Below are 24,887 nucleotides of genomic sequence, written 5' to 3'. Positions count from 1 at the left end.
TAACTATTGAAAATGAAAACATTTTCCAATGAAGTAGAAGAGGTCACTAGTTAAATAAATATAACAGTGGGTCTTTCTATGTATCAAAGCTTTTCAAGTGACTATTCCATATTACCATCTATTTTTCTAGAAATTAAGTTTTTCTATACCCACATTTTTTAAAGGAGTTTTTCCCACATCTCTAAGATTTTCCTAGGAAACAGGTGAATAACAGGATTAAAGCTGAGAGAACCATATTCACTCAAAATACAAAATGGAAAGATAAATAACTTTCTGCAGAAAACCTGTATCTAGCCGCCTAGCTAGATTCCCTTAGATTCCCTAATACAATGATAAATATATATTTTTTACCAGTAGGTTTATAGTTAATTTGCATCTAAATTCTATAAACAATTTCATTCAACAAAATCACAAGAGGTGCAGGGTGGTGGGGAAATGAAGGAAAGAGAGTCACATTCTCAGAAATCTGAACTAACTGGTGGGAATAGCTATTTTCCGCTTCCTCACAATTTTGTGGCTGGTTAGTAGAGAACACCAAAAGAAAAGAAAGTTATTTCTTGTAAGAATGAGATTCCCAAATTTAAAGGTTTGATGATATCAAACCTCCACTGAACTCCTAGATTTGATCAATTTTACACTAACTTCTAACTAAAACAGTAACATTGTCAATATCAATAAGCATACTCAAATCCTGATGATTCCATTAATATTTTAAGGCATTTTTTGTAACTCAAGTCCTGCCACGTTGGACCTTACAAATGTGCTATATCATTCTACTTGGTTTTGTCACATAAAGAAGGGACTATCTATCTCTACCCATTTACACACAACTTCTACTAAGCATACAACCCTGTGCAAGTTAACATCCCTGGAAGTCAACCTCTGTTCTCCACCTTTCGCTCTTCTAAATTCCTAGTATTTGCCTTCACTATTCATTTTAGTATTGCTTTATATTGTCTTAAATTCTTGTGTAATTTTTTCACATATACATGTTTTATTGTTAAGTATTACCCATCTTAACTAAGACAGACTGATTGTATAGTGAGATTTAAATAAGTTTTTTCCAATTAATAATACATTTGTCCAAAGAAGAAGTTGTTGGGAATGGAGCATTTCAAGGCTAATGATATCATGAGAAACTAGAGCCATAAACCAGGTGAATTATAGATAAGGCCCAAAAGCCTGGATTTGCAGCTATGAAACTATGCCTAAAATAAGATAGCTACTTAGAAGGATCTAGGCATATTTCAAGCTGATATATAATCAACACCCCAAAATTGAAAACTCTTAACTAAAAGATAGTTCATTCTATGTTATGGTAGTCATGAAATAGTACGAAAAAAATAAAGAAATCTCTCAACATGGAATAAATGATGTTTGAGGAGAGAAACATAAGAGGGCTTAATATGCAACAAGAATGGAATTGAGAACAGAGGTGAAAATGGCAAAACAGTTATTATGTTTTAATAGAAATGTGGTAAATGTATTCTATCAAAAGTTTGGACTGAGCTTCAAGTTTCTGGTTTCAACCTGTTACAATTGAAAGAAAAAAGGAAGTAAGGAAGGGAGAGGGGAAGGAGGAGGGTGAGGGGAAAAGAAAGTAGAAAAGAGAAGAAAAAAGAACAACGGAAGAATTCTTCTGGAGCTGAAGAAACAATGTGACAGGTTTATAAAGTTTTCAGGAAGCCAGCCACAAAATCATAATGGGCTGAAGCCTCAGGCCAGGCCCCCGAAACATCTGTAGCTTTGTTTAAAATGACTAAGGTGCAATACATCAGTTTCTGGAAAATGGGGAGAGCCTGCAGCAGTTGGCCAGTGTTCTAGGTGATGGATTTTGATGAGCAATAACACGACTGATTTACTGCCAACCGAGGAAAACACTGGAAGCACCTCCAAAAACTCATCTGCCATCAAGATTATAAGAGCGCCCACTCTGCCCATCTTCCCACCCTTCCCAGAGAGGTGACCCCGCTTCTGGCAACCATTTCCACACAAAGGCCACAGAAGAGCATATCCTTCCCCTATTCCCCTTTCCTTCACCTCAAAAATCACCAAAAAACCTGTCTTATTTTGTCTTCCAATGGCTTCTTTCCTCTTTTTCTTCTTTCCTCCCTCCCTTTTCTATTTCCTTTTTTCTCCCCTTCCCTGCTTTCTTTCTTCCTCAAATCAATACTTAAAAAACAAACAAACAAAAACAAACAAAAAACTCCCAGATCATCCCTACTCCACCAGCAATCCATCGCAGTCAAGACGAAATCAGACACAGGCGGCGGGCGCGTGCACTCGCCAGCACCATCTGCCACCTGCGATTCATCGCTACTTTCATCCGCCCAGAGGTGAGAGGGGCGGGAGGCAAAAGACACGCAGAGCTGGTGCGACCCAGTTCTTTGGAAACTTTCAGCTGATCGCAACCTCTCCTCCATCCGAAACTCTTTAATCATCCATCAAGCCAGAAAAGTACAGTGACTTCTGCCTAGTCTTTGGAGTTGAAAAAGAGGCGAAGCAAGAAAGGCAAGAGGAGGAGGTTCGCCCCTTTGCTTCTCCCACGGCCAAACGGCCGCGGGCGCAGAGCGGTGGCGCGGCCGGAAGGGGTCGCTGTTCGCTCAGAGCAGCCGCCCCGCCGCCGCCGCCGCCGCCGCCGCACCTCCCACGGCCCCGCTGGCCCAGCCCCGCCAAGTTCCAACAGCCCCCAATCGAGCGAGCGCCGGGAACCAGCACCGCCCTAGCAGGAGCAGACGGCGCAGACCAGCCAGGCTGCGGCGCGCGTCGGAAAGGCTCCTGGGAAAGTCCCACGACCCGGGGACTTGGGAAAGAAGAGAGCGAGCAGCCCCCGCGCGCGCAAGTCTCCAAGTGAGCGCTCGGCTCCGTGTCTGTTCCTCCCGCGCCGCCGCCTTCCCACCCCTCGGACCCGCGCCTCCCGAGGCGCCCGCCGGCTCCCGCGATGAATCCGGCGCTGGACAACCAGACCGATGTGGCGGGCCTGCTCCTGGCCAACAGCAGCGAGGCGCTGGAGCGCGCCGTGCGCTGCTGCACCCAGGCGTCGGTGGTGACAGACGACGGCTTCGCCGAGGGCGGCCCGGACGAGCGCAGCCTGTACATCATGCGCGTGGTGCAGATCGCTGTCATGTGCGTGCTCTCACTGACCGTGGTCTTCGGCATCTTCTTCCTCGGCTGCAACCTCCTCATCAAGTCCGAAGGCATGATCAACTTCCTGGTGAAAGACCGGAGACCGTCGAAGGAGGTGGAAGCGGTGGTCGTGGGGCCCTACTGACCGGCCCTCCGGCCCCAGCGGCAGCCGCCCCAGCGCCTCCCCACTTAGCCGGCCCGGCCGCGCCCCCTCACCATCAGAGACCGGGCGAAGCAAACCTGTCGGAGTCAATTATTAATCTCGACTTTTGCCTTTCGGGATGAAGCGACCCGTTTCTCGCTCGCCCTCTGAAAGTCCCCATTCCTGGCAGTAGGAGGAGAGGGCCCTGACTGGACTCAGCAGCAAGTGGCAAGAAGGGGTCGATTAGGGCGCAGAACTTTGGAAGCCGCCGCTAGCTTGGACGCGGGGAGACCGACCCGGCGACGGCCCTTCTCCACCCGCAGGTGGGCCAAGCTCTCGGGGCAGGTGGAGCGGGCGGGCAGGGGAAGAGACCCAGCGGCATCGATTGCCTGGTGGCCCGAAAAGTGACCGCTGTCTACGCCACGCAACAGAACTAATGGGGACACACAAATCCGTGTCCGGATTCGCGCCCATTGTCTCCCGCTCCTCCCAGCCCTGGCGCGAGAGACTATAAATACCTTTGATTGTAACGTGCTGTTTTAAGGGATTTTGTGTCTGTTTGCTTGAGTACACATACTTGATAAGTCCTTTGCTGCCCTAGTGGCTTGTTTGCCTGCCTGGGGTTAGAGTTTTGTTATCCTGGGAGAACGGGTGGGGGGAGGGGGAAGCCTGCTACTGTGAACGGGTGATTTGTTTCTTTTATTTCATTTCCAACTGGGGAGGGGGATATGGGGGAGGCTGACGCCCTAGCTAGCCCCGGGGCAAAGACTTGGAATAGAACTTGTAGCTCATGACTGCACGGTTTACGCCACAAAAGTGCTCTTGACCTTCATGACACCGTTTTGACTTTTTTTTTTTCTTATTTAACATTTCCTTAATAAATGCAACATTTAAGTGTTTTGTTCCTGGCTTCCTGGTGGTCCTTCTGCGCTCCCCGGCAGAAGGGAACGCGAGGCCCTGAGGAGTCGGGTTACCAGCGGGGGGAATTCGCTTTGGAGAGCTGCAGTTCAACTCGTGGATCCTGAGGAGGGGTGAGGGTGCGGATGAGACAGAGAGGCCTAGGGACTAGTGAGACGTAACCAAGCCTCAGGCATTGGAGCCATGCTGGAGGCGGCATCCTTTGTTTTCTCTAACAGTTAATATTTTATATTTCAGTTAGGCTCAGCTCTCTGAGCCAGGCGAGACAACAGGCGGCCCCCGCGGGAAGATGACACTTCCGTGCTGGGCTCCAGCGGGAACACAGGGTTACACCGCTAATGAGAGGAAGAGATGGCTTGGCCAGCCCTCAGGGAGGGCGTCTTTCCCCTGACCAACGTCAGCAAGAAGGCGTCGGGATGCTGCTCGAAAATAAATAATTAATGAATAAATGTGAGGAAGAGTAGCTGCTAAAGTATGTAATGACGCTAATTCTCCCTGGGGTAAAGCATTGTTGCTAAAACATGCCATGCATTATCTTTGCCATATTACGTTTTGAGAGAAAAGGCGAGATTAAAAGCGAGACTGGGCCTGCTTTTTAATCTGGAGTTAACCAACCCCAGGCCAGGCAAAAAGGTGGAGAGGAGTTAGCCAAGGTCCTGAATGCGGGGGCGGGGGGGGGGGGGTGAGTATTACAACCCACTGGGAAGGCTGGGCTGGAGTGGAGCTACAGCAGGTGGTAGGCACATTTAGGACTTCAGAAGTTGAACAGTGATGGAAAGAAGAGCGTAGAAAACCGTGACTGTGAAAATAACCCAAAGGATACGATAACTGCAAGCTTCAACCTGATAAGAAGTTTAGAGCAGGTTATATTTACACCTGGGGTTGGATCCTAAATATTTTCAGAAATATAAAGGATTCTCCACCCTGCTATGGCAATGACAGACTTCACAATAACAGATATAAGGCTGAGTAGAATTAAATGACAGTAAGCTATCCCATTTACTGGGGAAGAGGCACGACTGGTATAAACATGTCCTTTGACTCGAAGATTGGGACCAAAACGTTTGAGCGTCCTTTAACATCCTATCTATTCTTAAGTGTGTCTTTCACCCTCAACGTAAATCTTGCCAGGAAATATGACTTTCAATGTTTTTTTGAATGCTGGTAGTTTTCAGGCTTGAGGAACAAAAGGATTTTGAAGTTTTGCCTGTTGTTCCTGTCTTCTCAGCTGGTAAGGGTTTGCTTATTTGTTTTTGTTTTTGTTTTCTGTATCTGGGGAGGGGAGCGGAGTCAACGAAGTCAACGTGTAGTTAAGGGTGAGTCATGGAAGGCAGTTTACTTTGGCTGGCGGAGAGGACAGGAAATGGAGACTTTTTATTTTGTAGACAGTTTCTGTGGCACGAAGTGAATCTGCTGCCTCCATGTTTCAAAGAGAGAAACAAGACAGAACAACCAGTTTGTGCTGGGACAAACCAGACGGTTAACATTAAACTCAGTTTTTTTGGTGGCTGCAACATCTGCTGAGGGTTCTTTCTTCCTGCAGATTTTTTAGCCCATCAGTGAATTCAGCATTCTGGTGGAAATCGATTAGGGATCAAAAACCAATTAGCTAGAGTTATGTGCTGTGCAAGGTGTGTGTTTACAGTGAGTTTCAGGCACAGAAAGGTTTCACACCTACAGGTCCGTTTTCACTTGTTTCTATACAACAGACATTTCCATTTAAAGCCAAAGTCCTGAAAATTGAAAGAGGGGCCTGTCCAAGCAACCCTATGACTACCATCTCCTCTACCACCAGGATCTCTTCCATGCTTGTTCATCTTAATACTTCTTTACACCTCTTTCCTCCTCCCTGCAACTCAAAAGAAGATTTAGTTCTTCTTACCTCAAGTATCCGAATTTATTCTCTTACTCCCAGAATTTGTGATTGTCAGACAAACCAGAACCTGCAAATTTTAGTCTTTAGGTAAAAAAAGATATGTGAAGAAAGCTCTGTAATCCATGATCTATGCATTATAGGGAAACACACACAGTCTGAAAATATCATAGCCCTGGGGACCATTTCCTGCCAACAACTCTTCTCTACAGCCCTTAGATCCATTTGTTACTTAGAGAGATGCCAAGTGGTTCTGGTTTTTATAGATGAGGCGATGTGTGCAAGAAGCTTTTTACACTCCTTATTCCCTGACGGCCACACGGCAACCGCTTTCTCGTGCCCCACACCACTCCCTGTCTCATCCTGCCTTTGGCTCTCTCTTTCCCTGATTCTAACAAATACATTAAATGAAACTTTTTAATTCTGCCCAGAGTGTATGCTGCATCTATCCTTTCCCACAGTCATGCTGTAAAGGAAAGTGAGTTCTAAAAGTCACTCTCTCTGTGTGACCTAAGAAAACAATTTCAGCCTTAAGAGACTGGGAATTGAGAGGGATAGATGCAAACAGGCAGATTATCTCATCCCACACTTACGTCCACCATTTGGTCAGTAATGAGTGGCAAGCCCCGAGAGAGAGAGAGAGAGAGAGAGAGATGGCTTTCTGTAAAAGCTTGCTGGATCTGACCTAGCCCATGGGGAGGTATTTGATACTTCCTGAAACCCTTCTGGAAATAAAGCAGAAGCAGGGAGAGGTTTTTGTGAGACTCAGCAAGTGGATTAGCTGGGCTGTAACCCCTCTCAGGCTGTGCAGCCAGCCACTGACACCTCTGAGCCTAACTGGGCGGCCTCCACATAAGGGGCTTAGCCAATAGTGGATAAATGTTATTTTTCTCAAGATTCCGGTACAGATCTTCTCACTGTCTCTGAAAATGTATTAAGAACTTGGATGCTGGATACTTTGAGGGTGCTTGAGGGAAGGCAAATATAAAGCTCATGCTACCACGTTAGGTCTCAGATCAGACTTGCTCCTGGGGGACAGTCCCTGTGCCTGATCATTGATTTCCAAGCCACCCTGACCTCTCCTTGGGTCCAGAGTCAGTCCTGTGACTGTCTGCCTATGCTAATTGCGAGGGGGGAAGGGAAAGGCACACTGGACTATGATGGAGGAAAGCTTTGTTCCGGTCTCTGAGAAACTGAGTGGCCTCATCCCTAAAATGAAAAAGATGGATTCTAAAAGGACATTGTACAATTCTATTGAATTAACTTGTTTAACATTTCCTTGTCTCTTAAGATGTTTCATACATCTCTTCCTGAGGTAACCTTAGAAATATATTTTATCTTTCCCGTCTTGGTCCTTTGGGTAGAAATGTTTATCCCCGAGAGTCAAGTGCTCCTTGACTCAGGATATGTTATTTACAATAATCAAAGAAAAATTTCAGACCCCCAGCCAGGCGGGGGTAGACAACAGTTTCTAAACTGACAAATCACACGTCACCTAACCAGTGCCCTACATACGCCAGATCTCCATATTCTCCCTGGATGGCACAATGAAAGCAAAGCCCTTCACTGAATGAAGGAGCAAAAACTGGCAAGTGATTCATCTAGATCATGCACAGTCAAGCTAATATGTGCTGTTGTTTACAGAAGCTTCTCGGGTGTTCGAAGACAAATCGACAGCCAATTTTTCTCCCCCCAAAGCATTTTCCCTTTTGAGCTTCTGCAACACCACACAGCAGGTGTCCCACATGCAGTTTAGAGCCATCGTTAGCCTTGCTTATTATAACAGTCATTTTGGGGGTCGCAGTGCCAGGAAGGGATTCCAGGGTTCAGTTTGTTCTATAAGACTCAAACCTGGTTTGAAAGCCTGTTGAAGCAGCAAGTCTAAAGCAATTCCCCAAACAGGAATCAACAAATCTTTTATCCACCTGCCAAATCCCATTTAGATATGTGCACAATAGCTCAAATGGGATATGTTTTAAAGTCAGCTTCAACAATAGTAATTATTTCCTAATCTCTGAATTTAAATGCTCAATGGTTAATTGCTTCCATGGCCAATCTCACTGTCTTCCTTTCCAAATCTTTTTGTATTGTTTTAAATGCTTGAAATGTTTGAAAGTCTAGGATTAATTTTATAGCGTGAGCTTAGATTTAAAAATTCTTAGAAAGTATAGTTTAGGAAAAGTTAAGTATGTAATGTTGTCAGCAAGTCATATATCATTTATGGTGATCCTAAAAGAATAGCTTAAATTTACTACATAAATTTGAGAAATTCAAAATATTTCAGAGGGAGATTCTACAAGGACTGTTGTAGAAATAACTAGGTGCATTTTTAAATACTCCTCAGTAAGCTTGTAAACAGTGGCTTGCTTCTAACCTAAATAATACATACTCAGTGAGAATAAGCAAAGCATATATTCATTTGTCTATTTATTATTTTTCGAAGGGATAATGGGTAGTTTCCTTCCCTAAATATACATAAAAGCTTGTTGCTGAAACATTTTTGAGTGGGTAAATGCAGGCACAAAGTGATCAATACATAAAAGGTCAAGCCATCTGTGATAACGCTGGAACAAAACTCTGCCCTGGTCCCATTTTAAAGCTGATTTCCATTAGATAGTAATATTTTCTGAACTCGGAAGTCAAACAGATAGTGTTTGTCAAGCACTCATGTCTACATGGTACATTACAAGTTATTACCAAGAAAATGAGATGATTCCTATTCATTTGAGCCATAAAACACAGGCAGAGATAAACACACATTAGGGAAGGCATATGATCAACCCCAAAAGAGTCAAATAATAAAGAAATTGCTCCTATTTACTATTTCTGGAATTCATGGTGATATAAATATACATACATAATTATGCTATAGTTTACATGTTGGCACAGATTATTACAAGGAGAAAATGTTAGTTTTTCTCATCAAATTTTTTTCATATTTGCCTTCCACCCTCACCAATTCCTCTTTCATTATGTACTCCTTCCCTTGTCCACATCTAAAGATATACTGCCCTGAAAGAGTCATTGATTTTTATCAGACCAAGACTCCAGATGTCTGATTACTTTGGGAAAAGAATCCCTCGGGGATCTAGAGTGTCTCTTTTGCTTTATTTATTTTCCTATAAATTGAGCAGGATCATGTAGTTCATATTCTAAATAGTATTGATTAAGGCAGGTACCCATGCACACACTCACATACTCTGTTTCCCGTATGATATACTGATGAAACACATCCATCCTACTGCAGGCTATAAGTAAGCATCACATATTCCATAGTTGTTTTATACTATTTGTTTGCAATAAAATAACACATAGAAAAAGTTGCAGTAGTCCCAAAATGTTCAGTGAATACGATTTATGCGAGGTGCCTGGAGTCTTACAATACATCTAGATCTTGACATGTATGTTTCAATCTTCATCTAAGAACCGGAAAGAAGGGAAAAAAAAAAGCTAAAACCCCAAGGGACAGAAAAGTCAAAGATTATATACTGCACAAGCTTAAAAAAATCTTTAAACACTAAGTTAAGAGAAATGAGAGGGGATCCTAAAGTTGAAGATTAATGAAAACAAAAATAACCCATTAAGTCTCCAGGAATTTACAGGCAGATTATGAATTCTCAAAACAGTGACTAGGAAATCATGCATTTAGAGGACTAAGAAAAGGACCAAAGACTACTGGGTGTAAGTGCTAAGCAGTGCGAGAAGAATGTGAAACATTCTTAATTCCTCCTCCAATTGTCCCTCCTCTGCACAGTCTTGCACTAATTGCAAGCAACCCGTTAGCTAGCTCAGTTTTCTTATATCCAAAGCTCAAAGATGCCTTGCCAGATCTTCTTATCTTTATCATCAATAAATATTTATTATTTAGTACCCACTATCGTCATGACTTTGCACTAGCTACCAACTTAGATGTTGGAAGTTGAGCCCAAAGGATCATGGAATTTAAAGGGACCGTCTCTGATCCCAGCCTGTCTTCTGCTGATTTGTGTCCACGTGTCGTCCTCGGAGAGCTAGTTACATACGAGCTACACGTACTCGTGACTTTTCCCCTTACCGATGAAGTACTCTCTATTCTCTGTAATTAATGTGGAGGCCTGACCTACTCAAACAACTTAATTTGACTTTTCCCCATGCCCTCAGGTAGCACACACAAGGTGCACTGTACATTATACATTCAAGCTCCAGATAAGCATGAATATGGAAGGCCTAAAGAAAGTGCTCCGACTGAATTTCTTGAGGCTACCTATATTTTTCTACAAATTCAGCTTGGGAATCCATGTTTTATTCATTTCCCCCACCATGAATTTTCAAGGACTGAATAATTAACAAAAAGGATCAAGTGCGAAATTCCCTCCCTCGCATTCTATAGAGAAGAAAATAATGTGTCCTTATTTTGAGTAACATAAATACCTGTTCATAAAACATCCAACCTATAATGGGCTATATTAATTGAGACCCTTTGAGTTGCTGTCAACGTAAACCCAATTCAAGCCCACTGTTACCGACGTGCGTGATGTGCAAGACCAAGGATAGCTACTTCAGCTGCACGGGAAGCTGATGTATGTGTGATGCCATCCAGATTCTTCCACCGTCTCCATCTTCCAGTAAAGCTCTTTCCACGTGGTGAGTGAAGGGGGAACAAACACAGATTCCCCCTCTAGGCCCACACTCACATCTTACCAGCTCAACGACTGTAGCAGAAAGAAACCGTCTTCCTGGGTGAACTTCCTGAACAAACCTCAGACACTGGGGTGGATGCAGGAAGAAGGGTGTCCTCGGTCACTGCCATCCTTGTCGTGAGAGGGAGAGAACAAAGGCAAGTAGAGTCAGTTCTATTCAATCACAAGCCCATGAGTCCTCACATAAGAGATTCTGTTATCAGAAGAAGCAACAGGCTGCTAGATGCCCTAACCTGACTCTCACCCAGTTCAAAGGAACCAACACCAGCCAGCCAGTGGTAGCGCCAAGTCATTAGGCCCCTATCTCCTGACTCCTAACTTAGTATGCTTTTAAAAACTATTTTTTCTATCAACTGTCTTCAGCACGACTCAGAAGCCTTTTCCCATTTCTTTCACTACGCTGTGTGTGTGCTGATGTGGCTCCCTGTGCCCCAGATAATAGCCTGGATTTCTGGGGCACGCAGTGATATGAATTTCGACCAGTCATCTGACATCTCCATTTGTTTATGAAAATAAAATCATTTGCCCTCCCTAGACCTGGCTAGGCATAAAAATGTCCTTGAGATGGTAAATTTTATGGTAACAAAATCTTTAATATGATCAATTATTAAACAAAATGAAGCAGATGTATTTGCTGCAGGACTTCTCTCCTAAGCTTTCTGACTTTCCATGAGATAGATAAAATATTTAGCATTTCCAAGTTGATGTGAAAAACTCACTTTGATGGACTCTCTCTCATGACCCATCTTCCTTGGAAAGGCTGCTGCTCTGTAAGTACATAGGAGATACATGTATATAGATACTTATATATATATAAATATCTATATCTATATATGTATTTAACCTTTCTTTGAATCCTTCTTTATTCTGTTCCTCAATTGTTCCTTATCTGAATTCATCTTAACCCAGAGGGTTGGCTTAGCTTCCTTATCTGCATAGAAACTGAAGCATCATTGTTCATTTCTTCGGATTTCCAGCTGCTTTGCCTGTTCCCACCCTTCTGACTTGGTGAAATTACCCAGCAGACTAGCTGCTCTGCAGGTGTCCTCTCCGCACTATGAGACCTGTACTTGTGGGCCTCCTCATTCTTATTCACAAGTGGGGAGGGGAGCTGATGGTGTGTTTGAGAGAGGAAATCTGTCAACCATCAAGACTGGTGTTTAGAAGATTGTTTCTCACACAGCTCATCACAATAGGTAAGCTCCTCTCATCTTCAGGCTTCCAACTGTGAAAGCCTGAATCTTAGGATGGGAAGCACAATGCTCTCAGTAGAGGATCTCTGCTAATGCAACCTACATAACAGCCTCTAAGGCACATTTGTACAAATAGAAGACCACTCCCCCCTATTTTTCCTTTCTTTCTTTCTTTCTTTCTTTCTTTCTTTCTTTCTTTCTTTCTTTCTTTCTTTGTATCCTCTTTTTCTTGGCATGGTAGCCCTCCTATATTTTGATTATGTCTTTTTCAGGAAATGATAACTTCAAAAAAAATTAAAATTCTCAATAGTTAAAAATCTAAACCACTGTGCTCTAAACATTTGATTTACTTTATGGTCAATCCTTGACTAATTGTTTTATATCCAACAGCCTGATTACCCAGTTTTTGCTCAGTGATAGTTTTTCTAAGCCACTTTTGGCTGATTTATAATTTCCTGAGTTGGTATTTGGTGTGTAATCTTTTTACACCCTAACATTTCACCATTGTGGCACACTTCATTACATGGTGGTCTGGAAAATCTTGTTCTCACTATGACATAGTAAACCATGTACTACCCTGGTTTATCTGAAAAGAGATCTCCAGGCCTATTTGGATTTTATTTTTAAGAAAAGTAAATATCTAAGTTTCTAAAAATATTTTCTCAATGAATAATTCATTTTGAAGTGTTCTTTTATTAAAATTCTCTAACATTTAGATGATTTATTGGTAGAAACTTTAAGGGATGCCAAAGCAATTAACCCTGGTAAACATAAGATAGATCACTTTATTTATTTATTTATTTATTTATTTATTTATTTATTTGGCAGAGAGAGAGAGAGCACAAGCAGGGGAGCAGCAGGTAGAGGGAGAGGGAGAAGCAGACTCCCCACTCAGCAGGGAGCCCGATGTGGGGCTTGATCCCAGGACCCTGGAATCATGACCTGAGCCCAAGGCAGATGCCCAACTGACTGAGTCACCCAGGGGCCCTAAGATGTATCACTTCAAAACAATAATATATAAAGAACCCAATAGTAATATTGAAAATTTGAAAATTTACAATTGAAATGTATTCTCCATTTTAAAGGAGAATTTACTGAAGGATTCCTTCAGCTTTGGAATAAACATCTACTTTAAAATTAAAGTAAACCCATATCTACCTTTTGTATGAGACTGCACACCTCAAATATTATAATACAGAGATTAAATTACACTGAATTCTTCGCATTTGTTAAATGTATTTTCATTCCCCAACAACATACTTCCCTTGTACAAAGCAAAGACTTCACTGACTATTGAAATAAAGAAAAGCTATTCAAAGGATGAACCTTCACTTTTTGATATGGAGTTTCATTTCATGCTTAATGTGCTGTATAGAGGAAAAAAAGAAAATATTAACAGTGTTCCATGATTCAATGATTTTTGAGATAAAAATATTTTCAATTTATAATTCTGTGGATTCAGAAAGAGTGCTTAGACAGTGGATAAGTGCTATAAGAAAGGCTTTATGACCACCAAGGGCATTGTCTTCTTAGAGTGTGGGTTACCTGTCATGTATCAGTCACTTAAGAAAGGTTGAATAAAGTTACAAATTTTTAATATTTCCATGTTTCAATGAAATGATATGCCAGAATATTAATTAGGCCATTCTCTAAGCCCATCTGACTTTCCTCTATTCTATGTTTTCAATTAATACATGAGAAGTTATTATTTTAAGAGAGATTTTGCTTCCACACCAATTCCAAGCACTTAATCAGAATATAATATAGTCCTATTTTCAATATTCTCCTCTTACTATTGTCTTCTAGTTGGATTGTATTATTGACATGGCTGATTTTCAAATTCTGTTCATAGAAACTTGGTAGGCATCAACAAATTCTTGTTGCTAACTGTCATCATCATCCATGATTGATAACTGCTAGTATTAAGCATAGTTAGTACTTCACACACACACAAATTCCTTACAACTCTAGAAGATACAATCATCTCACTCCCATAAACGAGAAAGTAGAGGGACTGAGGGTTAGTAACTTATCCAAGGTCACATAGCTAAAATGTTCTTGTGCTAAGATGTGACCCAGATCTGAGACATCACAAACCAAGAGCATTTCCGCTATGCCATCCTGCTAACTCCCTGGCGTCAGACTGACAGTAGGGAAAGTTTCAAACTTCTTCACACACGGTGCTGGGTCATTAAAAACTTGGATCCATCCTACAGCGTTGAGTAATGATTTCACATGGAGGAGATGCAAAGCAATTTATCATTTTGGTAGATTCAGAGTTTGCTAGTAGCAGACGGTTCTAGGAGGTGGGAATGTGGATTTTAGGAGGCAATTCAAAATGAGCCTCAACTTGTCCAATTACGTAGCCCTCTTACTCGAAAATGAATAGAGATTTTTAAAAATTGTTTTCTCCTTGAATTCTATAATTGTAAAGGTCTCTAGTGTTTACTTATGTTGCTTAAACAATTTTTTTCTTGAAACTCTGCTTACAATGGAGTTTTGACTAAAATATTGTATTCTAAAACATTGGGGCTTATTTGCATAATGTCAACAAATATCCTTTAATGTTAAAAGACATTTTTATAGACTGTTTTTGCTTATAAAATGATAATTTACTTTATGGAGGTCTTACTATATATCTGTCCCCTTTCTAGGCACTTCCCATGTATTGGATTGCACAGTCTTTACTTTCTCATTTATGAGGAAATTGAAAAGCAGAGGGAGAATATATTGACTGACTAAATCTGGATACCAAAGTTTCTGAGACACTTGAGTAATGATCTGATTTTAACAAGATAAAATTTAACCTGGGAAAATACAAGGTCCTATACTTGGGTCTAAAACAGCTGTGCAAGTATCGAATGGGGAAAATGTGGTATAGCAACAGAACGTAAATACCAAAGACGTAAACTTTTGTTCAAGAAGTGGAATATGGAGTGGAATGAGTCAGTGGAATATGGAGATAGCCAAAAAAGGTGAACCTAGCCTGCACGGATGGAAGCAAAGACTCTTGCACGGGCAAGCCAGAGGCCAGCTCTCTTCTGTTTCTTGATTATTCCAATTTAAAGTGGTTCTGGTCCTAATACCATATTTTTTAAAAGTTGTAAACAAATCAGTGTATTCAAAGAAAGCAACTATACTGGCAAGGGTTCTAAAACCATGTTAAATGAAAAACGGTCAAAAGAGTAGCAGTGTTTACAACTGAAGGAAAGGAAAAAAAAAAGCCTCTGGTTTAACAGAATAGCCACACTCCAATGTTTGAGGACTGCCACAAACAGGAGGGATTACATTTGTTTACTCTACACCCAAGTAGCAAAAGTGGCAACAGTGAGCAGCGCAAGCTACACACAGAGAGGATTCAACTCTTAACCAGCAAGATTTTTCTAGTAGGCGGAGCCATACAAATATGAAGTGAACGGCCTTTGGAGAGAATAAGTTTCCTGTTTCTGGATGCCCATTCAGCAGGAATGCTACAGAGGAGATTCAGGAATCAGACAGACTAACTCTTTGAGGTGCCTTCTCATCCTGTGCTTTCATTATTCTTGACTCTTCCCCTTTGTATGGGAGACCGCAGGCACCTGGCGGGCTGCTCTGCTGTCTGGCGGAAGCAGCAGCAGCCTGCTCAGGGACTTGGCAGAAGTAGCAAGACCTGGGGTACAAATCAGAAGGCTGAGTCCACCTTTCTCACTCACACGCCTGGCTTTTCTTACAACTCCATTGTGCTAAAATCATCTTCTATTACAGCTTGGCCATAAATATGGTAAGTTCCTGATCTCACTTCTAAAGTTCCTGATCTCACTCCTAATTTGTTTGTCCAGAAGTTACAGTCAAAATGACTTTGAAATTATTTTTCTGAGGCAGGTGCAGACACAGCCTCTCAGCTTTCTCCAAGTTCAAAGGCTAGTTCTTACATTAAGCTGCCTGCCTCTAAAGGAAAATTAAGCTAGCTTGGGGGCACCTATTTATCCAAAACAAAAGAATCCCTGAGGTACAGACTCATGGATTTAACAGGATTTTGTTTCCTTACTATATGGCTAAAAGGAGTTAATGGATAAATCATTCTTTCTAATGCAGCACAAGATGTGGTCTCTGCCACACTAAATAATCAGATATAAGAAACACTGCATTGTTTCTGGGAAAGAAAACTTAATACCTTCATGTCTCAAGGCTTGAGAACACACACAGAATCCAAGCCTGTAATTATAGCATTGTGTTTCAGATTCTGCATAGCACTGCAAAGAACACAGTCCCTGATCTGAAGGATAGGAAGTTTTTGCCAGTGTGCTGTCAGAATTTCAAAGTATCTTTCCATGATACTATAGTTTAGCTCCTAAGGAAAAAAAAATTAATTAGTTTTCCAACAAGAGTAATGTTTTAGTCTAGACTTCTCTCCAGATGGCAGAGGCTTTCTTAGTACACACAGACACATTGGAGACACGAAGACCACCTTTCTGAAAGCAGATTGACTCTGTTCATCTCGCTGGAAAGAGATGAGGTAGTACGTTTCACTGAGCAGGCGACCGTGCATTCGTCCTGCATCGAAATCAGTCCTGTTGGAATTGTGTCACTGTGCTGCTTATCCCTGAGCCCTAGGAGCCTCAGACATAGGTTTGACAGTAGGTAAATATCTCCTTTGGGAAAAGTTTACAATACTCCCCACATATCATCTGCTTTTTTTAATCATTTATTTCAATAAGGTAAATGTTATACACTTAACATTGGTAAAATGTCTTCTTAATGGTTTTATGTTTTATAATAAAAGGAGAAAGTTGTGAAATTGTAAGACATGAGTTGTCTATGTTTCTAGGTGACACTGCTCTTAAACAAAACCCACCTTGTTATCAAAAATATCCTGACCTAATTCCATGGGATCGTGTGACTTCACAGTCCTGCATCCCAAAGTCACTGTAATTGGCATTGTCATCTTAGGATCTTGCTTAAATATTCCTTGCTATAATATAATTTCATGTCCTGTCCTCAGAGTGGCCTTTATTTTGAAACTCTGCCAAGAACACCATCATCTGGGTGTTAAGAGTTTGATTAAACATAGCCCCAAAGAATGTCTTTCAAAGGATACATTTCACCTGGTTTCCATTTATAAGACACAAAGTAGCATATGCTTTGAAATGACAATAAATCACCTTTAAATTTAGACTTAAAAATAACAAATTATTCGGTCTGAAAATCTGAGCGGGGAGAGGAATACTTCCTAGAAGGAATCTTGTGGCTTATCTACATCATATATCTCTGGGGCACCTGGTCCATGGTAGTTGGTAGGAGAGGAGCCCAAAAGTCTAACTAACATAGCTCAGTTCTGCTGAATCTTTGGACCTTAACCAAAGGCTCATTTCTGCCCAGTTTCTGAGCAGATTAGAGAGTATAATAGTAGCTTCCAGGGGACCAGCTGGTGGGATCTGATTGATCTTACAATATCTGGCATGCTCAACACCTTGACAATCTTTTGTCCAAAGAACCACAGCCTTTCCTCTGAAGCCCACTTGTCTAGTTTACAGAGCTGGCTTCTGTCTGTATGTCTTGTCTTCTGACCCTGTTACCCTGCCAAAACTTTCCTGTCTCAGGGAACTGAAACTTTGTTTGGATATACTCATAGTTGTTGCTAGGAGCATCTAGAATGTGATGCCGCCCACCTCATCACAAAGAGCATAATATTGCTCTGAAACTACTCTTATGTCTCAACAATGACAGCACAAGCTTTGGGCTACTCACAACCATTGGGCTCAAGCTTAAGTTAACCATACTCCTAAGCTATTTGGGTGAATGCTGGAGCCCCCCATTTTGGAGTCCACATTGCGGTGGAGTTAGCTTCTCAACTCTGGTCACTTGTTTTCCATTCCTTTCCCATTCCCCTGATGTGCTAGGAAGACACAGTATGCTTTCAGCCCAGGCTTTATATGTTACGGTATGCTGGTCAATATAAATTTTTTATAAAAAGTATAGATAAAAGGCTGAGAGCTACACCTATTCAAGTCAACTGTACATTTCTGCCACTTCCTCTACCTGCATATCCAGTGAGATCGTAGGCAACTAACAAAGTGTTCAGAGAGAGGCTAAGTGTTCAAACACAGAGACCAGGGAGATGATTTAAGATGCTACTTTGGTCCTGAATTTGAGAAGCCCTGAATACAGCCACTCCTTTGATACACACTTGAATTTTGGGTGGGTCAGCTAATAAAAGCTCTTAAAAACATTACTAAGATACCATTACATTGTTCTTCACTATGTAATGCTCCCACAATACTTGAGGGCAAGGTTAAATTAGTTTTTAAATTATTTATCATTCTGTACCCACTGGTTCACTCATCTTTCTTATTATGTAGATTAAATCAGGAGTTGATCTTATGTGGAAGAAATTCCTAGAAGTAAAGAAGATGAGGCTATAAATCATATTTTTTAGAGAAACTTCTTTCCTCAAGATATTTAAGAGCAAAAAACAATCTTCTGTGTAGAAATATTTTATTAAATTTTATGTGAGTCAGGAGAGTGAATCATAAGATTTCTGCAAAACCTTTCTAGTATCCTATGAAAGATACAGCTTCTATTTCCATGCCAGTGATTAGGAATTATGGTTTCATGTGACAACATTCTGGCTTAGCCTATTTATGAGCCAGGACCATAGGGAATGCTCCGTCTCTTTCATATTTACAGATAAATATGCCAACCTCCATTTTTTTTATTGCAAGATAAGTCTTTTGAACAGTGACAAATATTAAATCCCTTTGGGAATGGAGGCTCAGTAGTGTGGCTCAGTGAGTCTAATTTGGATTCCATTTTCTTTGATTCTAGGGAATTGGGAAGGTGAGTGTGAAATTACTTTGATTCCTGACACCGGTTGCATAGATTTATTTCAGTGATTGATTAAAAGATCACATGGTTTTGCTAAGCACTGCAACCCTGCATCAATCTTCAGGAGAGCTGAAACTGCCATTGATTCTGCCCTGCTGTCTTAGGAAGGAAATTCTGAAAGACTGCATCCAGCCCTTAATAGGCATCAGCCGAGTTAATAGTTGCTTCAATTGCTGAGCAATGGTGGGGCATGAAAAGAAGCAGGTCCTACACATTTCACAGTGTTCTTTAAACAGAAATCCTTCATCTACTTTATTTGGCCCATCAATTTAAATTTAGATGCAGAAAATATGAGTGATTACTGCAGCCAAAAATTAAAGGGATGCTTACTTTGGAAACATTTAACCTTGAACAAATAATTAAACATTTCTTTTACCCCACTATTTGATGTATGGGAGTGTGTGTCAATTATTATTTTCTTTGTTATTTTTAATTATAAAAGTGTGCACCATTGTAAAGATTCAACATAACAGAGAAGTTTATAAGGAAAAAAGTGAAAAGCTCCACCTGCGCCCTAAACATTCTCAGGGGGTGGGGTAACAGTAAGGGTTTGGGATTTTAAAAAAGTGAAAGAAGACAAATACCATATGATTTCACTTATGTGTGGAATTTAAGAAACAAAACAAGCGAGGGGAAGAGAGGGAGAGAGAGAGAGAGACAGAGAGAGAAAGAGACAAGCCAAGAAACAGATTCTTCACTATAGAGCACAAACTGATGGTTACCAGAGAGGAGGGGGTGGGGGATGGGTGACATAGCTGATGGGGATTAAGGAGGGCACTTGTCCTGGTGAGCACTGGGTGTTGTATGAAATTGTGGAATCATTTTTGGTACGCCTGAAACTAATATAACACTATTTTAAGTGTATTGGAATTAAAAACGAAAGAAGGAAGGAAGGAGGGAAGGAGGGAAGGAAAGAAAAGGGAGGGGAGGAAGGGGGAAAGGAAGGAGGGAAGGAAGGAAGGCAGGAAGAAATGAAAATGAGAGAAGACAGAGATTCAGGTAATGGCAGGTATACATTTCCCTATACAAACTCAAGCATGCAGAAAATGGTAATTTTCTTTTTCTACAACCACTTGGCATGTAGTTGGAGCTCCCATGCTATTGAATCAGTTCTTCCCCTTGATGACACCCTACCTCCTTCCTCAGAGTTGGGCACATGGTTGTGAGCCTACAAAGTGCCAAGGCATCTTGTTCTCATCCTTATCCTCCCATTGTGGCATCTACTGAGATGAGTCTTATCTAATAGGATCCTGGGTGGTAGATTCATCGAAGTCCCTCCCTGCAGAGGCTCTGAAAGTCAGATGACTTCTGACATCAAGTTCATGCTATCCTTGGACTAATAAGAACTACTGTGAATGTCCCCTGGGTGTACAGGATTCCTACCACAGTTCCTGCACCACCCTGGAACTCCTGACTTCATGAAGCTGACTCAGACCCATCTCCACAGACACACCACACAGCCAGCTCTCTGCAGAGAGGCCCAGTCCTCCTTTCAGTTCTTCAAATCCTCCAGCAGGCTGTCACCACTCTACCCTGGTCTTCATCTGGCTTTTCTCCAGGATGGATGAAGGATGGGATTCAGAGTCTCTTCCTCACAAACCCCCTTCTATCAACATTTCATTGCTTACCCCTCAACTGTTCTCCTTTCTCTTTGATGGGGGCAGTGATGGAAGGTGGCATCCTCTGACCTCACAGTGTTTTCCTCCAAATCTCTTCTCCGGGCCTGCATCGTTTCCATTTCTTCCTGCATAGTGATCTTGTGAAATTCAAAATCAACTACTTCTTTTTCCCTCTTCTCTTTGCTATATCGTCACTTTTGAGAGGCAGGAAGGAAAAGAGAGCAGCTGATTAGAGGAGGGGCTAAGGCATATAGGAAAATATGGTGAAGGGTAAACACCTGATAAAAGTATTAATATAAGTCATGAATTAAATATTAAATATTTTAGAATATTTTGAAAGGTATATACAGCACACTCTGCCACATAAACAGTGGATTTTCTGTTTCTTTTAATTTTTTGTAAAACATAAGATCATGTTAAGTTCATGGAGAGGATTCTGCGACTTACTCTGCTTCCCTTAAGTAGTACATTATGGGTATCCTTCAAGGGCAGTTGATACAAATCAATCCGAAATTTAAAAGCAGCTGCTGAAAATGATGTACCCATGGCTGAAATCAAGCCAGTACATAGCAGTGCTCTTTGTGCTCATTATTTATGGTCCATGTCCATTCTGATTAATTCATTCTACGTGGTCAGCACCCATGTTGTACTGTCGTTTATCTTTGTGTTCACTCGTCCTACTGTCACCTTTGGATGTTACCGTAACTTATGAACTCCATAGACACTTAGGTTGTTTCTAATCTTTTGTGATTTAAGCAACATTGCAGTGAACATCTTTGTACATATTTCTGCAGGCATCTTCATGGTATTTCTACTGCACAGCTATCTGAAAGTGGGATAATTGGGCTGAAATGTATGAACATTTAAAATCTTCCAACGTTTTTACCAGTTATACACCTACCAAAAGTATGCATATGTCCTTTTACCACACCCTTGTGAGCACTGAATATTATATATATTTTTTAATTTTCACCAATTTCTCCCGGTCTATCATTTACTTATGTGTCTTGCCCCATACACAAAGTTTATTTTCCTAAAAGGTCATACCCATTTATCTATTCCTTTTTAACTATTGCATTTCCTGTGTTAGAAAGCCTTCCACTTTATTTTTTTTAAGACTTATTTATTTATTTTAGAGAGAGAGAGCAGAGGGAAGGGCAGGGGGAGAGGGAGTGAGAGAGAATCTTAAGCAGACTCCTCACTGACTGCAGAGCCTGACTTGGGGCTCGATCTCATGACCCTGAGATCATGACCTGAGCTGAAATCAAGAGTCAGGCACTTAACCAACTGAGCCACCCAGATGCCCCAAAAGCCTTGCATTTAAACTTTATTTTAATATTTAGTTCTTACATTTAGATCTCTAATTTTTATAGAATTTCTTTGGACATAATGTGAAGTAGAATGCTAACATGTTTTCCTCAAATTATCCCAACGGCTTTTCAAATCATATGCTATTTTCACAATGGATTTGAAATAATAATTAGCATTTATTCTTCCAATTGAATCTGTTTATTTAAGAAAAATACCAAAATGTTTAAATTACTGTAACTACTTCTTATACTCTGATATGTGTTAGGGCCAGTCAGAATTCATTTCTTTTTTCCAAATATTCTTGGCAATTCCAGAGTATTTTCCCTTAGATTGAACTTTAGAATCCATTTTTTAAAAAATATTTTATTTATTTATTTGAGAGAGAGAGAGAGAGACAGTGAGCAAGAGAGAGCCCAAGCCAGGCGCAGAGGCAGAGGGAGAACCAGGCTCCCTGCTAAGCAGGGAGCCTGATGCAGGACTCGATCCCAGGACCCTGGGATCATTACCTGAGCCGAAGGCAGACATTTAATTGACTGAGCCACCCAGGTGCCCCTAGAATCCATTTTTTACAATTATACTGAAGTCATAGAACAAATTTTAGGCATGTCTACATTTTTTCAATGCTTGAGAGCGGCATAAATAATAATTACCTCCTCCTTGAAGACTGGGACAAAATTCACCATAAAACCATTGGTGTCAAGTGCCTTTGGAGATGGAGGATAGCTATGTTTTGTTTATTCACTCCTATGTCCTTTTTATTTTATATATTTAAATGTATTCATTTTAATTTTAAAATTGTTATATGATACAATAAATTTTCTTCTGATTATCACGTTTTTGCAACTAGTATAATATGCTTACATATTCCATACATTCAGTTTTGTGATTTCATCTGTAACTTAAGATTTAAGAAATTGATGTATGCATTTTCTAAGTAATTAGATAACTTATTACTATACTGTCTAGTTATTTTATTCTCCACACAATACGGCTTTAATATCTAGTTTTAGGAAGTTACTGGAATTTCTGTTACCCTAGCATTTGAAAAACTTCTATAAAAATCACAAAGTCATTAGCAAATGATGTGAAGTCTCTGCTTACTGGGTTTGACGTTGCATGTGAGTGTGTCTGTGTATGTATAACCAGCTCTAGGAGTTTTAGGTTAAAGGCTCCTAGAATTACTGTTATTTCAATTTCTACTTGTATTTCTGTCAGTTTGTACTATATTTACATTTATCTTATTTATTAGGTATATGCAAGATTTGCTCTTAATCAATATAAACTATTCCTTTTTATTTACAAATAATTTTTTCCTTAAGTTCCATTCCATACAACTTTCATATTTCCATCCTTAATTTGTCTCTTGGCATTTGTCTGTTACATTTTTTCCATTTTTCTCTTTTCAACATATCTTTGTGTTTTGCCACACTCTTCTTCTAGACTTCCAAAGTCAGGTCCGTATAAAATTCCAAAGACAGAGTGATGTTAATCTACCAAAGTTGCTTCTTGCACACTTTCTCCACAAATTTCCTAATGAGTTTTATAAAACCTCACATCAATTAGTATTTATTTCATACCGAATCTAAACCAGCAGTATTCTCGTTGTGACACAAGATGCAGCATGAGATGGAGGGAGGCAGTGGAGCTGGTAAATCAGCTCATGTGGACAGCATGACTCTTGATTTGAAGGCATATTATCTCCTATAGAAACAGAAAAAAACAAGTAAATGCCAATAGGATGGAACTTGTCATTTGTGTGATATTCAAAGAAGGAAGATAATGCTTACTAGAATAGTGGGAGCAAACTTCATGTATCTTTTTAGTGCATGAAAGGAGGACCATTTTAGTTTTTTATTGGGGAATAGCATAAATAAAAAACATTTATTCAACTACCCATTCAATTCAACAAACACTGATTGAGCAACTACTTTTCCAAGAATTGAAAAGGGTGTTGGAAATATAATAGTGTACAAAAATGGCTCCATAAAATGAAGCTACAAGTCTATCACGACATTATATCACCTGAGTGGGTACACAATTACTTCCTATAAACGAGAAATGAAGGGTTGGATTACTGACAGCAGGAAAGTTGAGTTGGGGGGGCTAGGAAAGGCTTTCCCAAAGTAAGAATATTAAACTGAGGTCAAAAGAAAGAGCAGGTTATAACCATCCAAGACAGTTGGAAGGAGTTTATTACACAGAAGGAACAATGTGTGCAAAGGCCCTGTGGCAAGAGAAATTTGGCTTGTTTTGCCTCTCTTTGAAGCTAGAATGAAAAGAGAAAGGGGTCATAGGACTTGAGAAGTAGTAGAAGGTACACTACAGCTGGTTGAGGTAGGCCCTTTAGGTCAGGTTAGAGATTTTGTTCCTTGTCTTTAAAGTGATAGGAAACCACCTGCCTTGGAAGCCCAGCACCACTGGCATGTCTTACCAGGCCAGCGTGAACGCCCTGCATGACTGGTGGAGCAATTCAAGCTGGAGGCTAGCGTAGAGAGGATCAAGGTCTTGCAGGCCTCTGCAGAGCTTCAATATTACTGCATGCAGAGTGCCTGCAAGGAGGCCCCGCTGGTAGGCATTCCAGCTGGAAGCAAACCCTTCTGGAAGCCCAGATCCTGTGCTTTATTCTAAAGGCTGCAGGGAAGAAGTTCGCTGAGGAATGCTTTTAAGCGCAAAGTGATGAATAACTGCCTCCAAGTCTTCAGAAAACACTTTTCTCCAGCCAAAAGACTAGTAGATATTTCAGACCTTTCCTGTGGCCTGGTCCTATAATCAAAATTCTATGGAAATTGGTGACTTTCTACTCAGGGCAACTGGGTGAAGGGGTAGACTTTAAATAATAATGGCCTGATTCTTTTGGTAAAGTGCTTTTTTATTTAAGACAAACAAAAATGTTACCACCAAATACACCTCTTTCATAAGCAAATTACTAGTGTTTCTATACCTGGAATATTATGTTTGTTTTATTTACTGGATGTTTACATTTGGGAAAGGAAAACATTTTTGTTTGTTAAAAAACTGAATATTTGTAACTTGTTGTTTCTAAAATTTTTATACCATAATAAAACTTGTTCTTTTCTCATGAATTTACATCATCTAAATGAAGACAAGCAAGTATAAAACTGAGGGAAGAATAGGCTTTATTAATCAAATGATGTCTTGATT

At 40.7% G+C, this 24,887-nt stretch overlaps 2 protein-coding genes across 2 annotated transcripts; both read left to right on the top strand.

The window, feature by feature from the left end:
* Positions 1 to 2,715: 2,715 nt before the first annotated feature.
* Positions 2,716 to 4,626, top strand: RPRM (reprimo, TP53 dependent G2 arrest mediator homolog). Its single transcript, XM_026490724.3, has 2 exons — positions 2,716 to 3,591; positions 4,424 to 4,626. Exon 1 carries the CDS (start codon positions 2,942 to 2,944, stop codon positions 3,269 to 3,271), a length of 330 nt encoding a protein of 109 aa, XP_026346509.1. The 5' UTR covers positions 2,716 to 2,941; the 3' UTR covers positions 3,272 to 3,591; positions 4,424 to 4,626.
* Positions 4,627 to 9,994: 5,368 nt separating this feature from the next.
* Positions 9,995 to 24,353, top strand: LOC125281296 (guanine nucleotide-binding protein G(I)/G(S)/G(O) subunit gamma-10-like). The gene is made up of 3 exons (XM_048213897.1): positions 9,995 to 10,090; positions 15,499 to 15,570; positions 24,192 to 24,353. Exons 1-3 carry the CDS (start codon positions 9,995 to 9,997, stop codon positions 24,351 to 24,353), a joined length of 330 nt encoding a protein of 109 aa, XP_048069854.1.
* Positions 24,354 to 24,887: the final 534 nt, after the last annotated feature.

Source organism: Ursus arctos, unplaced genomic scaffold (genome assembly GCF_023065955.2).
Source record: "Ursus arctos isolate Adak ecotype North America unplaced genomic scaffold, UrsArc2.0 scaffold_1, whole genome shotgun sequence".
Lineage (NCBI taxonomy): Eukaryota > Metazoa > Chordata > Mammalia > Carnivora > Ursidae > Ursus > Ursus arctos.
This window is presented reverse-complemented; position numbering and strand designations above follow the sequence as displayed.